Source organism: Pteropus vampyrus, unplaced genomic scaffold, assembly GCF_000151845.1.
Source record: "Pteropus vampyrus isolate Shadow unplaced genomic scaffold, Pvam_2.0 Scaffold31, whole genome shotgun sequence".
In the NCBI taxonomy this organism is placed as follows: domain Eukaryota; kingdom Metazoa; phylum Chordata; class Mammalia; order Chiroptera; family Pteropodidae; genus Pteropus; species Pteropus vampyrus.
In genome coordinates this window covers 11,074,903-11,090,783 of record NW_011888812.1, presented here as the reverse complement: position 1 = coordinate 11,090,783, position 15,881 = coordinate 11,074,903, and the positions used below count along the sequence as shown (strand labels likewise).

General features: G+C 43.4%; 1 protein-coding gene across 1 annotated transcript in view; it reads right to left on the bottom strand.

Annotated features, from left to right (window-relative positions):
* Positions 1 to 15,881, bottom strand: part of PTPRJ (protein tyrosine phosphatase, receptor type J) — a 45,043-nt gene that overhangs the window by 18,775 nt on the left and 10,387 nt on the right. The window contains exons 7-13 of the mRNA XM_023528794.1: positions 14,651 to 14,911; positions 11,203 to 11,460; positions 10,213 to 10,491; positions 7,969 to 8,259; positions 5,473 to 5,604; positions 3,859 to 4,069; positions 938 to 1,062 (exon numbers count right to left, since the gene is read on the bottom strand). Coding sequence (XP_023384562.1) covers positions 938 to 1,062; positions 3,859 to 4,069; positions 5,473 to 5,604; positions 7,969 to 8,259; positions 10,213 to 10,491; positions 11,203 to 11,460; positions 14,651 to 14,911 — 1,557 coding nt within the window. The remainder of the gene's footprint in view (positions 1 to 937; positions 1,063 to 3,858; positions 4,070 to 5,472; positions 5,605 to 7,968; positions 8,260 to 10,212; positions 10,492 to 11,202; positions 11,461 to 14,650; positions 14,912 to 15,881) is intronic.

Here is a 15,881-nt window from a genome sequence, read left to right as displayed (position 1 = left end):
ACACACACACACGCACACACAGTTAAGTACCTTTGGACCTAAAACTAGGCATTTAGGAGCCGGGTTACTTGTCCGCAGTCCACCACTAACCGGAGGCTCTGTGAAAGTCACAGCTCCTCTCCAGGTCTCAGCTTCCCCAACCGCAAATTTAAGGAGCCATGCTCCACATGGTTCCTGCCACCTCTGACCCTTTGAGATTAATACCCACATATGAGCAGAAGCACCTAAGCACCATGCTCAGGTGACATAAAAACCATCTGTTTATTGGGGAAGCGGGAGGGGATTCCCCAGACTTGGCTTCTAGGGCAGGAATTCTTTTCCGCAGCTAATGACTATCGAGTGTGAAAACCAGACACACTAACGAACCAGGTAAGTTAGTCAATGTGTCCCTGGTCTGAGGTAAGTAATGTACCCGCCTGGGGTCCTTGAAGCTCCTACATCCTGCCATTCTGTATGATAAAGGAGAGCAGTACTCCACTAGGATTCCAAGAATGTCAGACCTGCCTCTAAGCGACAGTGAAACCCCAGATAAGCCACTGCCTCTCTCTGGGCCTTCATGGCCTCATTTCTAAAAGGATTTGGACAAGACGATTTCTGTGCTCCCATAAGGGTTCTATGCACTAACAGCCACATCTTGGGTCTGGCACGGGACGCAAAAATGACTGCACTGAGAAAAAAGGACCAATCAGTGTGCAGACAGAAATGCAGCTGGCATTCCGAGGAGGAAGTGGGGGTGGGTCAAGAGACATTGGGGACCTCAGAAGAGGAAGCTGAGCTGGTTTCTGGGAAGGGGGTCAAGTGACATGTCAACTTCTGAGAGGAGAAACCAGGCGCTCCAACCCTCCTGGGATCCAAGGGAGACGTGCAGACACCTGGCCTTCTGTGGACGCTGACGGCAAAACCCTCTGAATTGCTGGCAGCATTGTTTTTCCCCTACCTGGATCCTGGGGCAGGAAAACAGCATCTGAATAGCGGCTGAAGGACACATAGCTCCTGGCCCCATCTATGAGTCCGACATTCGTAGGTTTAAAGGTAATATTGGTGAAGCCAGCCACACAAGCCCTGAGGGACGACAAGAGGAAAAAGAGGTGGCTGAGATGTGTCTAATGGGCAGGAATGTAAAGTTTTGCACTCAGGAGGTTCAGCCCCAAAACACAAGAACCAGGAGACGTTACCGATAGGAGCCCAGGGGCTCCAGCTTCCCGTTGTAATAGCCTTGCGTGGTTGATTCATTCCCAACGTTGATTTCGTATTTCGAGTCTTCAGACAAGCCCTGAGAATGTCCTTCTTCTTCTGTTGTTATGAGGTATGTCACGTAAGTATCCGAGAACCCCTTTTTGAAATCTTCATATGTATGATTCAAAACATCTACAGACGGGGAAACATCTAAGAAAGGCACACGGAAGAGAATTCAGAAGAAAGTGATGGCAAACAGAGATTTCCATCTCCCACGCATCTAAACAATGATGCTGACACTGGGTGACAATGACAACAGCTGCCATCTCTCAAGGATGCTCTCTATGCCAGGCTCTACTTGTATTACGTTCTAAGTGCTTTACTTACATTAACTCATTTAATCCCCACAAGAATCTCATCACATGGGCTTATTCTTCCCATTTTGCAGACAGGAAAATGAAGGCACAGAAAGCTCAAGGACCAAAAGCCACACTGCCTGCGTGGTGGAGTTGGATTTCTAACCCAGATGATCTGATTCAAGCATGTGGGTCATCCATCACAGGCTGGTCAGTCTGGTCAGTATGCAATATTGTCTCCCTCATTTAGTAAAGGTCTGAGCGTGGAATTTTCTTAAAACCTTCACAGAAAATTGACCAGGTGCTTGAAGCAGACCCAAAATAAAAGGCAGAGAGAGATCAGATAGCCACATCACTTTCTGAAAATTTTTTGCAGGTTTATGACAAATGCCTTAGTTTCCATGGTCCCCACGATCCTGACGGTGTGTTTGAACTTCACCTTCCTTGAGAAGATGAGGAAAGAATCACAGGTTGAGAGACAGAAGGAGCTGTACTCCGTTATTCACATTTAAAAAACCACCAAAATCAAAAAAAAAAAAAATTTGGCTTTTTCAACCCAGGCCTCATGCAAAGCACCCACACATAGCTGGCAAAGACACCCTTGAATCACTCCCTCCTCACTCCCAAAGAATGTACTGGAACCCTTTAAGGAACAGCAGCCTTTCACCCACCTCCTCTCTCAACTATGAGAACACTCTTCGCAAGTTCCCACTACAAATGCAAATTATCTTCCAAGAGAAAGTCATCCTTTGACTGTTATGGGTGCATGTGCATTTGTGTGGTGTGTGTATGTGTGACAGGGGCGGAAGGTGCTCTAATTAAAAGACCCTGTTGTAAAGTAGATGAAAAAACCTAGATCAAATATCAGCAAGTTATGGCCCACGGGCCAAATCTAGCCAGCCACCCATTTTGGTAAATAACATTTTATTGGAACAGCCACACTCATTCTTTATGTATCTTCTACGACTGCTTTCACACTTCATTGGTAGAGTTCGGTAATTGTGACAGAGACTGTTAAGGCCTGGAAGGCTTAAAATATTTGCTGTCTGGCCCCTTATAGAAAGTTTGTCAACCCCCGACCTAAATCATCAGGCAAATGGCCTACCCCCATCTACCCCCATCTGATTGTCAAGCATAGGCTACAGTGTAAAAACAGACATACATTTGTATCTACAACGTGCCTCAGAGGGCGCAGAAGTGGCAACCAGTCACCACATCATTCACTGGCTATGTGACCCATAATGACCCCCCTTACCTTCCCCAGTGGTGAGAATAAGAGCATAGGCTTTGATGGGTCCGTGGCTGGCTTCAAACCCACTGAACTTGACCTTTACCGAATTGTGGCTGACAGATGTAATATTAGGAGATTCATCTGGAGAAGGGGGGTCTGAAACAACAAAACGAAACGATCATCTGACATCTAAAACCAAAGAAGAGACAAAATTATTACGGAGAGAATGTGCTGCAGTGCCCTCGTCAAGTTCTGCCCTTGCTGTGGACACTGGGTGCTGGGCTCATGCAAAGCAAACCCAAGGCAGGGACAGCCTTGGAACCGCCTCCGGCTCGCAGCCCTGTTGGTTGAAGAGAACCTGCCTTTTCGATCTTTCCCTGGCCCCTCCGGACTCAGAGAAGCCAGGTTCCTTATTTTGAGAACTGAGGCAGGAGAAGGAGAGCGAGAGAGAGACTGATGTGAGTGGATCTCTAAGGTGGGGACTTGGGAGCTGTACGCAGACATCTAGTAACTGACAGCAGTGGCCAGTTGAAGGCGGTGTCCCCACGTCTAACTGTCAGCTGTCTCAACAGAGACGTCCTATCAAGGCTCCCACATTTCCCAGCAGCTTCGTGCCTCTCAGCCCGTCGGCATTCCATCCCGAGACTGTCAGCGGGCACGCGGGCACACCCACCTCCAAGCCTGGGAACCCTTTCCCTCCCACTGCTCATCTCAATCCTACGCTCCATGGGCCCCATCTGCCTCACTCACCACGAAGCGCCCCCCAAAATGTGTCCCTTACCCCGGCACACAGTAATCCAACCAATGTTGGCTAAAAGACTATCACGCCAACTGTCCCAGATTTACCCACCCCACCAACACTTCCTGCCTCTTCCAGAGAACACACAACTCCACTTTTGTGTTAAATGAAAACCGTGTTCAATTTGTCCATTTAAAAAGCATGTTCGATTTGTACATAACAATTCATCTAGCCACACAAGCCCTGAGGGATGACAAGAGGAAAAAGAGGTGGCTGAGATGTGTCTAATGGGCAGGAATGTAAAGCTTTGCACTCAGGAGGTTCAGCCCCAAAACACAAGAACCAGGAGACGTTACCGATAGGAGCCCAGGGGCTCCAGCTTCCCGTTGTAATAGCCTTGCGTGGTTGATTCATTCCCAACGTTGATTTCGTATTTCGAGTCTTCAGACAAGCCCTGAGAATGTCCTTCTTCTTCTGTTGTTATGAGGTATGTCACGTAAGTATCCGAGAACCCCTTTTTGAAATCTTCATATGTATGATTCAAAACATCTACAGACGGGGAAACATCTAAGAAAGGCACACGGAAGAGAATTCAGAAGAAAGTGATGGCAAACAGAGATTTCCATCTCCCACGCATCTAAACAATGATGCTGACACTGGGTGACAATGACAACAGCTGCCATCTCTCAAGGATGCTCTCTATGCCAGGCTCTACTTGTATTACGTTCTAAGTGCTTTACTTACATTAACTCATTTAATCCCCACAAGAATCTCATCACATGGGCTTATTCTTCCCATTTTGCAGACAGGAAAATGAAGGCACAGAAAGCTCAAGGACCAAAAGCCACACTGCCTGCGTGGTGGAGTTGGATTTCTAACCCAGATGATCTGATTCAAGCATGTGGGTCATCCATCACAGGCTGGTCAGTCTGGTCAGTATGCAATATTGTCTCCCTCATTTAGTAAAGGTCTGAGCGTGGAATTTTCTTAAAACCTTCACAGAAAATTGACCAGGTGCTTGAAGCAGACCCAAAATAAAAGGCAGAGAGAGATCAGATAGCCACATCACTTTCTGAAAATTTTTTGCAGGTTTATGACAAATGCCTTAGTTTCCATGGTCCCCACGATCCTGACGGTGTGTTTGAACTTCACCTTCCTTGAGAAGATGAGGAAAGAATCACAGGTTGAGAGACAGAAGGAGCTGTACTCCGTTATTCACATTTAAAAAACCACCAAAATCAAAAAAAAAAAAAATTTGGCTTTTTCAACCCAGGCCTCATGCAAAGCACCCACACATAGCTGGCAAAGACACCCTTGAATCACTCCCTCCTCACTCCCAAAGAATGTACTGGAACCCTTTAAGGAACAGCAGCCTTTCACCCACCTCCTCTCTCAACTATGAGAACACTCTTCGCAAGTTCCCACTACAAATGCAAATTATCTTCCAAGAGAAAGTCATCCTTTGACTGTTATGGGTGCATGTGCATTTGTGTGGTGTGTGTATGTGTGACAGGGGCGGAAGGTGCTCTAATTAAAAGACCCTGTGCTGTAAAGTAGATGAAAAAACCTAGATCAAATATCAGCAAGTTATGGCCCACGGGCCAAATCTAGCCAGCCACCCATTTTGGTAAATAACATTTTATTGGAACAGCCACACTCATTCTTTATGTATCTTCTACGACTGCTTTCACACTTCATTGGTAGAGTTCGGTAATTGTGACAGAGACTGTTAAGGCCTGGAAGGCTTAAAATATTTGCTGTCTGGCCCCTTATAGAAAGTTTGTCAACCCCCGACCTAAATCATCAGGCAAATGGCCTACCCCCATCTACCCCCATCTGATTGTCAAGCATAGGCTACAGTGTAAAAACAGACATACATTTGTATCTACAACGTGCCTCAGAGGGCGCAGAAGTGGCAACCAGTCACCACATCATTCACTGGCTATGTGACCCATAATGACCCCCCTTACCTTCCCCAGTGGTGAGAATAAGAGCATAGGCTTTGATGGGTCCGTGGCTGGCTTCAAACCCACTGAACTTGACCTTTACCGAATTGTGGCTGACAGATGTAATATTAGGAGATTCATCTGGAGAAGGGGGGTCTGAAACAACAAAACGAAACGATCATCTGACATCTAAAACCAAAGAAGAGACAAAATTATTACGGAGAGAATGTGCTGCAGTGCCCTCGTCAAGTTCTGCCCTTGCTGTGGACACTGGGTGCTGGGCTCATGCAAAGCAAACCCAAGGCAGGGACAGCCTTGGAACCGCCTCCGGCTCGCAGCCCTGTTGGTTGAAGAGAACCTGCCTTTTCGATCTTTCCCTGGCCCCTCCGGACTCAGAGAAGCCAGGTTCCTTATTTTGAGAACTGAGGCAGGAGAAGGAGAGCGAGAGAGAGACTGATGTGAGTGGATCTCTAAGGTGGGGACTTGGGAGCTGTACGCAGACATCTAGTAACTGACAGCAGTGGCCAGTTGAAGGCGGTGTCCCCACGTCTAACTGTCAGCTGTCTCAACAGAGACGTCCTATCAAGGCTCCCACATTTCCCAGCAGCTTCGTGCCTCTCAGCCCGTCGGCATTCCATCCCGAGACTGTCAGCGGGCACGCGGGCACACCCACCTCCAAGCCTGGGAACCCTTTCCCTCCCACTGCTCATCTCAATCCTACGCTCCACGGGCCCCATCTGCCTCACTCACCACGAAGCGCCCCCCAAAATGTGTCCCTTACCCCGGCACACAGTAATCCAACCAATGTTGGCTAAAAGACTATCACGCCAACTGTCCCAGATTTACCCACCCCACCAACACTTCCTGCCTCTTCCAGAGAACACACAACTCCACTTTTGTGTTAAATGAAAACCGTGTTCAATTTGTCCATTTAAAAAGCATGTTCGATTTGTACATAACAATTCATCTGAGGAAAGGGAGCTGCAGATTGAAAAGGGAGCGAATCACTGGACTAAATGATGGTGGTCATTACTCAACCCTACCACACACTATCCTTCAAAAACGACTAACTCTGACAAGCCCCTACTCTTCACTGCGCCCAGCACTGGAGACAGCCAATAAGAGGTGGTTTCGGTTTCTCAGTAGCTTATACCACTGAAGAGATGACATTATGAAACAGAACTACGAAAACACTCCCGAAGGTTCACTGTTTCCACTAGGTTCTGGAGTGCTACAGAAACTCAAAGGAGTGTGTCCCAGGGTCGTCCTGCACACCTGTGTACTACCCAGCTCCAGAAAGCCCCGTGCACATCAGAGTCCGTATGAATTGCGTCTCCTGGAATTGTGCAGTGCACAACCTGGGCGGCCGCACACACGGCAGCTCTTAAGTGGTCTTCCACTCACATCACCTCATCTAATTTGTGTAATAGTCTTGGAAGGTAGGTATCATTTCCCCTTTTCACAACTAAAGAAATCAAAGTTCAGAGAGATTAAATATTTTTTCTGAGATCACATAGGTAAAAGGAAGAACTTAGAAACAAACTCAGGTCTGCCCTTATAAGTTTGAGGCTCTGTCCACAGAACCCTTAATCGCTTTCTAAGACACCTTCCCTGAAGGAAGTGGCTGTTTTTTCTTGTGTTACCATCACTAATTCTCATAAAATTGTCCAAAACAGTCTGGCACCCTAAACATATCCAGGAGTCTAAAAGCACGAAGCAAAACAAACTCAACCAGGTTGATCTAACTTTGGCAAAGACATGGGGAGCAAAAGATAGACATGCAAAGACCAAGTAGAGGATCCCTCCCTGTGTGGTGCATGACCCCACTTCCCAAAACAGCTGGCAAGCTCGTCAGTACAGATTCTAGGGAAATGTGAATCTTGACTGAATATCTGATGAAAGTGAAAAAAGTATTGTTAAATTTTTAAGTATGATGGTAACAGTAATGTGGTTATGTTTGAAAGGAAGAATAAAGGAGTCCCTACCTTGAAGCAATACAGACTGAAATATTTACAAATAATTTACAAATACTTACAAATTCAAGACTGACCAGGACTGGTCTCAAAGTAATCCAATAAGGGAGGAGGGGATTTAAACAAAACATTGGTCCAATGTTGACAAATGTTCAACCAGGTGAGGATGGGTACATGGGTTTCTTTACACTTGCCTCCATTTTTTTTTGTGTATTTGAATATTTCTATAAAAGTGCTATTTTTAATGCAGTAAGAGATCTCACGACTTAGAAAATGTGGCAATGAATTATATTCAGTAAAGCAAAGGAAACTTTGGGAATGTGAAAAGTGAGCTCTCCCATCCTTGGCTTTTTTAGACAAGATTTCTATAGAATTGGGTTAACAGTCTATGCCAACAAAAACAAATATTTTAGCAGGAATTAAAACACACACACACACACACACACACACACAACAGATTCCTAGGCCACACTTGCAGACCTGCTAGGTCTGCCTCTTCAGCAGTGACCACAATGCCACTAGGCCACCCTGCCGCCACGAAGCCCACCTGTGATGCCTGTGAGGCAGGTGTTTTGGGTGGCAGGTGCTGTCTTGTTACAGGACAAGGCAGTGATGCTAATGTCATACGAGGTAGAAAAATTCAAATATGTGACTTCCGTCCTGTATTCAGTGAGATTCTCCGAAGAGCAGCCCTCCAGGAGTGTCATATTTTTCCAATCTCCTCTGCTGACCTCCAGCTGAAAGCCTGTGCTGGTACCAGGAGGGCAGGCCCACTTGAGAACCAAGGTTGGCTCCTTGGGGACCACTTCACAGTGGAAAGAGGCCACTGGTGCAGGTTCTGCAAGGCAAGCACAGCACAGCATGAGATTCTGGGGCTTTGGCCTTTGCAAACACTAAAACTTGGCGAGCAGCAGAATCCTGAGACATTCATGAGGAGGCGACAGGCGTGGGGCATGGTAGAAGCAGCAGAGACTGACCTGAATCGGGCATTACTGAACTATGTAACCTTGGATCAGTCACCCAACCATTTTGAGCCTCAGCTGCAGGACTATTTGAAGCTGAAACACTGGCTGTTGGTCACCAAACTGGAAGAGAACAGGGCTCTGCGAGAGGTAGCTATATTCTAAAACTTTGGTGACTTTTTCACCTATAGTGACTTCTTCACCTATGTCATGTCATTTTGGGGATTACTATCCCATTTTGCTGATGAATCAACTGAGGCTTAGAGAGGTTAAGAAATTTGCATAAAGTGGCATGGCTTGTTAAGTGGAGAAGCCAACACTGGATACTAAGTTTTCTAAACCCAAGTCCAGAACATTTTCTGTACACACAACATGCTGAATAATTAATAGTAAATGGTATCAGTTTCTTTACCTTTAAAACATAGTATTATTTGTTTCTACTTATTTGAAAGCCAACAGGGTTTTGAGAGCCAACATCAAACTGATATAAGTGAATAACTCAGTATTAATGCACTGGGAAAGAATGTCATCACTACTTTAATGTTGCACTGTTTTAAAGCAGGAACAGTTCTAACAAGTCACCTAGTGCAACTCCCACATCCTCCACCTGAGGCCTGGAAAGGTAACCTGCTCAATGCATACCTACTCTCTCTGCTCCTGTTCCATCCGCCCCCAGTCATTAATGCTCATGTATGCTTTTCTCCTGCTTTGGGCTGCAATGAGTATAGCTAAGAGAAGTGTCAGCAACGGAAGCCACCCAAATACCAAAGATCAGAGTCTAGACTAGGTGAGACAGAGCCTGAGTTAGCAGAGGTGACTCAAAGAAGCAGGGATTTCTTTAGCCACTCCATGTGAAAGGTCAGAGGTCGTCAAGGTTCCAGCTCCTACACTAGCAGGGAGGCTAATCCAATGAGACTCCTCCTGCTTTCCAAATCAGCCTGAACACACTTGAGTGGCTTGGCCTTAGGAAGGGAAGATATGGATGCAAAGAGGGTGGAGAATAAGGTGGTACGAGGGCCACAGACAGAACTGTGAGCAGAGGTCCTTATAACCGTCTGCAAAACAGTCCCTGGGATACTCTCCAGAAGCTCCCTCAGCGAAACGCAGGGCTCCCCTTCGCTTTATCACACTCTTCACAGTGAGAGATAAAGATGAAAAAAGGATTTTAACAATATCCTTTCCATCTTCTTGGTGTAAAAGCCAAACTATCGACTACAAGCCTAGACATCACCTGTGCTCCGGCCAATACCTCTCAAGCCTCACCTCCTGCCCGCCTCGCCCTCCTGTTCCCATGGACCCGCTCCTGCTACCCTGGCCGGCTGCTCTTCCCTTAATGCCACAGGCACACTGCAGCCTCGGGGCCTTTGCACTGGCTGCTCCTCTGCCTGCAATGCTGTATGCCCAATGTCCACATGGTTGGCTATTTTATTTCTTTCAGGTCTTTGCTCAAAAGTCGCCTTTTCACTAAGGCTTTCCCTGGGTACCCTCAATAAACATCTCATCTCCCTATTCCTTGTTTTATTCCCTCTCCTTGGCAGTAATCATCACCTAATAACTTATTTACCTTATTATATCTTCCCCACCAGAATAAAAGTTCCAGGAAGGCAGGGACTGAGTCACTGAAAAGTACCTAACATATAGTAAGTGCTCAATAAATATTTGTTGAACGGATAAATGATGAGGGCAACAAAACAGCACTAGTAAGCTAACAGGATGTCTCAGAGAGCTCTGTCTCTTATAACACAAAAGCTGATAAACAAGTCTGGGGAGGAGCTACTTGCCAGGTCAACACCACATAGGGAGTCCAAGAGGCACCCAGGGCTACTCACCTGTACAGAATGACTGCCGGCCAGGTTCCAGGGACTCAATGACATCCCCGACTTGGGTGAAGATCTTTACTGTGTACCACGAGCCAGGTATTAATTCAGTGACGGTGGCATAGGTGATGCCAGTGACTGTGACTTCTTTTGCTACCTCGCTGGAATTTCCACCCTGCTCAATAATAAGGCGGTAGGTGTACGTGGAAGAGGCTTCATCCAAGTTCTGCCAGCTGAACGTTGCTGCTGTGGTATTAGTATTTACTTCAAGGTTAGACACATTGCTGGGCCCTTGATTCAAAAGAGCAGAAAAAGCTTGAATTAACTTGAATTCCAGGATGATTGTGTTTACTGAATTTAAAAATAACCTGGCTCTTTTTAGGAAAGAATGAATAAGTCTAATATTTGCTGGCTCAAAAGATGGAAAACTTTTCAAAATGACATTCAGAAAATAATTATACAAATAAATCTCAAAAGAACTGAAGTTTTGCACGCTTTTTTTAATACTGCATATTTATCTGAAATACATTTTCAAGATACAATTTCCTATCTGTTTTTGAAATCTGGTCAATAAAAGAAAAAAATACGAAAAAGATATGTCAAATTATCATCTCTGCCATACATTTATTTAGATCAAATATTAGCAAAGCACCTCCCTCACTGTTTCATGCAAAGCTCTTCATTTGAACAGTATCCATGAATGCCAACATGACAAGGTGACTCTCCTCTAGTCTGTATTCCCAAGGAATGAATGGAAGTTATGTTTGCCATGCTTATGGGATCACTTTCTGCTTCTAAAGACAAGTCCAAGTTCACATGGCTCAACACCAATGCCCCATGAGAAGAGCAGAACCTTTGCTGAGGCTGATGTTTTCAGCTTAAGCAGTTTCACATTCAGCCAGGAGCCTTGAAACAACTGCTCCTTAGCCAATGCTTACATCTCGCCCTCCATGCAAGGGTCATGAAGAATACTCCCTTCAGAGGGCATCCTAAGACACTTACGTGTGTACTGTGCTGTGGTGTTGGAGTCCCCCTTGATATTGTTCACTTCTGGAATGATGGTGATGTTATATAAGGTGCCCGGGGTCAGGCCTCTGAGAGTGATCTCTTTGCGAGAGCTGTTGACCTGGTCAGAGCTGTGCTTGGAAACTATGTCCAGATGATAGATGTACTCAGAAGCCATGTCTGTACTCTGCCACCGCAACTGCATTTCGGTTGTGGTGACACAGACCACGGAGATGTTAAACACTGCGCTGCGGTCTGGTTAGAGGAGAAGAAAAAAGAAAGTCTGTGAGTAACTATCGTAATGTCTACTCTATTTTCAAAGGGCCTGTCCAGAGAGTCACTCTTTCACCATCGAACTCTCAAATGAATTCACAAAGGGCAAACTCCAAAACTTACGTGAGAAACACACATGCTCATTTCTTTCAAAAAGTCTGGCTTCCCCATAACACAGATAAATTTACAATTCACCCGCTCTACTAAGAACTCTGAGACACAGCAGCCCTACTTAATATATAGAAACAGATGCAGGGAGGCAGACAAACTGGGGAAAAAAGAAAAATGCCCCAAGCAAAAGAACAAAACAAAGCTCCAGAAAAAGAACTCACCAAAATGGACAAAAGCTATGTATCAAATGCAGAGTTCATACACTGGCTGTAAGTATGTTCAATGAACTAAGGGAAAAAGTAGATGAACTCAGTGAGAACTTTAACAAAGAGATAGAAAGCATAAAAATGGAGATAGAAACAGAGACTCATGGACATGGACTATAGACTAGTGGTTACCAGAAGGTAGGGGGTGGAGGAAGGGAGGAGGTAGATGGAGTAAAGGGGGTCAAATATGTGGTGACAGAAAGAAATCTAACTATGGGAGGTGAACACACAGTGTAAATATATATGCTTTACTGTTAAAGTGTACAGCTGAAACTTATTGGATTTTGTTAACCAATGTCATCATAAAAAATTAATTTAAAAAAATGGAGATAAAAAACATAAAAAAGTACCAGTCAGAAATAAAAAATACAAAACTGAAATGAAGAAAACATTTGAGGGAATCAACAGTAAATTAGAGAAAACAGAGGATCGAATCAGCAATTTTAAAGGTAGCAGAACACACCCAATCAGAACAGCAACAAAAAAAAAGAATCCAAAAAAATGAGGATAGTTTAAGGGACCTCTGGGACATCAACTGTACCAACATTCATATCATAGGGGTACCGGAAAGAGAAGAGAGAAAGCAAGGAATTAAAAATCTATTTGAAGAAATAATTACAGAAAACTTCCCTAACTTGGCAAAGGATCCAAAAAGGCCCACACCAAGACACATCATAATTTAAAATACCAAAGGTTAAAGACAAAGAGAGAATCTTAAAAGCAGCAAGAGAAAAGCAATTAGTTACCTACATGGGAACTCCCATAAGAGTGTCAGCTGATTTCTCAACAGAAACTTTGCAGGCCAGAAGGGATTGGTATGAAATATTCGAAGTGATGAAAAGCAAGGGCCTCCAACCAAGATTACTCTACCCAGCAAAGCTATCATTTAGAATCAAAGGATAGATAAAAAGCTTCCCAGATAAGAAAAAGCTAAAGGAGTTCCATCAATACCAAACCAATATTACAAGAAATGTTAGCGGGACTTCTTTAAGAAGAAAAATTAAAAAATTCAAAAATATAAATATTAAAATGGCAATAACTACATATCTTTCAATGATTACTTTAAATATAAATGGATTAAATGCTGCAAACAAAAGATAGGGTAACTGAATGGATAACAAGAAAAACAAGACCCTTACATATGCTGCCTAAAAGAGACTCTCTTCAGATCAAAAGACACACATGATATTTCATGAAAACGAAAATAAACAAACAAAAAAAGCTGGGATAGCGACACTTGTACCGGACAAAAATAGGCTTTAAAACAAAGACTATGATGAGAGACAAAGAAGAATCCAGTAATCCCACTTCTGAGTATTTATCCAAACAAACCCAAAACAGTACTTCAAAGGGACATGTGAATCCATAAGTTCATTGCAGCATTATTTACAGCGGTCAAAGTATGGAGGCAACCTGGGTGTCCATCAGTGGATGAATAAAGAAGAGGTGGTACATATATACGATAGAATATTACTCTGCCATAAAAAAAAGAATGAAATCTTGCCATATGCAACAACATGAATGGACCTAGAGGGCATTGTGCTGCGTGGAGTAAAGACAAATGCCATATGATTTCACTTATATGTGGAATCTAAAGAACAAAATAAAAGAACAAACAAAATAGAAACAAACTCATAGATGTGGAGAACATTTTGATGGCTGCCAGATGGAGGGTGGATGAAAAATGGGAAAGGATTAAGTAGTACATATTGGTAGTTACACAGTCATGAGGATGTAAAGTACAGCATAAGGAATATAGCTGATAATATTGTAATAACTAGGTATGGTGTTGAATGGATACTGGATTTATCAGGGTGATCACTTTGTAAGTTATATCAATGTCTAATCACTGTGTTGTACATCTAAAACTAATATAATATTGTATGTCAACTATAAATGAAAAATTTAAAAATTACTTTAGAAAAAGAATATATAAGCATACATTCCATTAGCTGTCAGAATGATGATGTCATCCCAAGTCATATAGCATCTGAAAAACTCCACTGTACACTCATCATGAGAGAAGGAGAGTGAAAATGCCAAATAACATTTTACTATTATGCTAATAATATCTCGCAGACCCTTTGGATAAATCTAGGGGGACTCCCAGAGATCACACTTTGAAAGCCACTGACCTCGCCCAAGGTCAGCAGACTTTTTCTATGAGGCTCTGCAGGCCATATACATATTCTATGTTGCAACTATTCATACTAGCACAAAAGCAGCCATAGACAGTACATAAACAAATAGACACAGTTGTGTTCCGACAAAATTTTATTTACAAAAACAGGGAGTCAGCTGGATTTGGCCCATGGGCCATTATTATCTGTTGGCCCCTGATATAGACAATGGAGTGACAGGAAGGTATGAAAATTATCCTGTAGAAATATAGAAATATTTATATTGACAGAGAGAAATGTTCATAATAAACTGATATGTGGGGGGGAAAGCAGATTACAAAACCACATGTACAGAATGACTTCAATGTTTGTAAAATATATATACGTATATGTATGTATATTTATATATACACCTATATAAATCTTAAAATTGTAAAACATCACACATCAAAAGTTACCAGTGATTATTTCTGATTGATGGTTTATATGTGATTTTTTTCTTTTCCCTTATCATTTTTATTCCTATAAAAATGAATATGCACTACTGTTGTAAATTTTTTAAAGATTTTTTTTTTAGATAATTAAAAGAAAAACAATATCTGGAAAACCCAACATTTATAAATCATCCTTTAAGAAACATCACTGTTTCACGGGACGCACAGCCTGTCTACTTACCAGTTGTATTGCAAACTGTCTGGGGATCCCCTTCAGTCCCATTTGGTCCTTGTGGAAATATTTCAAAACAATACTTGGTTCCCGGGTATAAGTCCTTGATGACAATACTACTTTGGTTGGTGGTTTCTTCCTCCAGAGGTTTTCCACCTTCATCCTGTGTGATGAGTATCTTAAAGAAATCTGAGTAGTTGCTGCTCCAAGCTAAGCCGATAGCGCTGGTGCTAACATTTGTCACTCGAAAGTTGGAAACTGGATCAGGGCCTGAGGGAAGAAAGTAAATGACTAGATTAAGAATCTATTTCTCCAGAAGACAAGGGTGACTGAAGTTCACAAAATATTTATAGAGATGAAATGCATATTTGGGATACCTGGCCTATATTTTTCTCCTCTTTGTATTATCATCTATAACACGAGCCCCTCAGAAACTGGCATTTTGGCCACTGAGAGAACAGTTGGCTACAAGAGTACAGAAACTGCTTGCTTAGGCTGTACACCGTCATTCACAGGAAATGAGAGGCAGTGTGAACCCTGTGGGCAAGGACTTAGGCTCTGAAGTAGGGCCTTGTCCTCTGACAGTGTGCTTCCTGCAAAGGCACAGACACTCAAGTAAAGCATTCTGTGGGATGAGCCTTGGGTCCAGAGCCAAGCACTCTGGGTTCAAGTCCTTGCTCTGTGACTTGCTAGCTCTGTGGCCTTGGGCAAACTGTTCAGCTCAGTTTTCTCATGTAAAACATATCATATCTACTACAAAAGCAATTGCAATACCAATATTAATGTAGGATTATTCTAACTGGCACGCCATTATTTAGTTTAAATTATGGATCTTCTTTGGAACAGAAAGCTTTTAATATGTTGCCTATCATCTTATCTTCACAGGACAGTTAAGCAAGCGAAGGATGAGACATAGCTGTGCCCTGCTCCATTATAACATCAGCACCTTAAGGACAAAGGGACACGAATATCCATGTTCCTTTTTGTCTGCATATAGCAATTTGCTCCAGCCCTCTACCACACTAAAATGGTCATTACGAGCATAGGCTGGAGTCAAGACAACTGTCTAATCTCACCTGTCACTTAACAGGTTTGATAATAGTCTTGGCTTCCTCATCCATAAAATAGGCTAATGCCAACCACATCACAGTGAACATTAAGTGAGACAGAGCAGGGAAAGTAAGTCATACGATGCTGGGCATGTGGGTAGGATCGGTCAACGATCACCATTATCATGTCG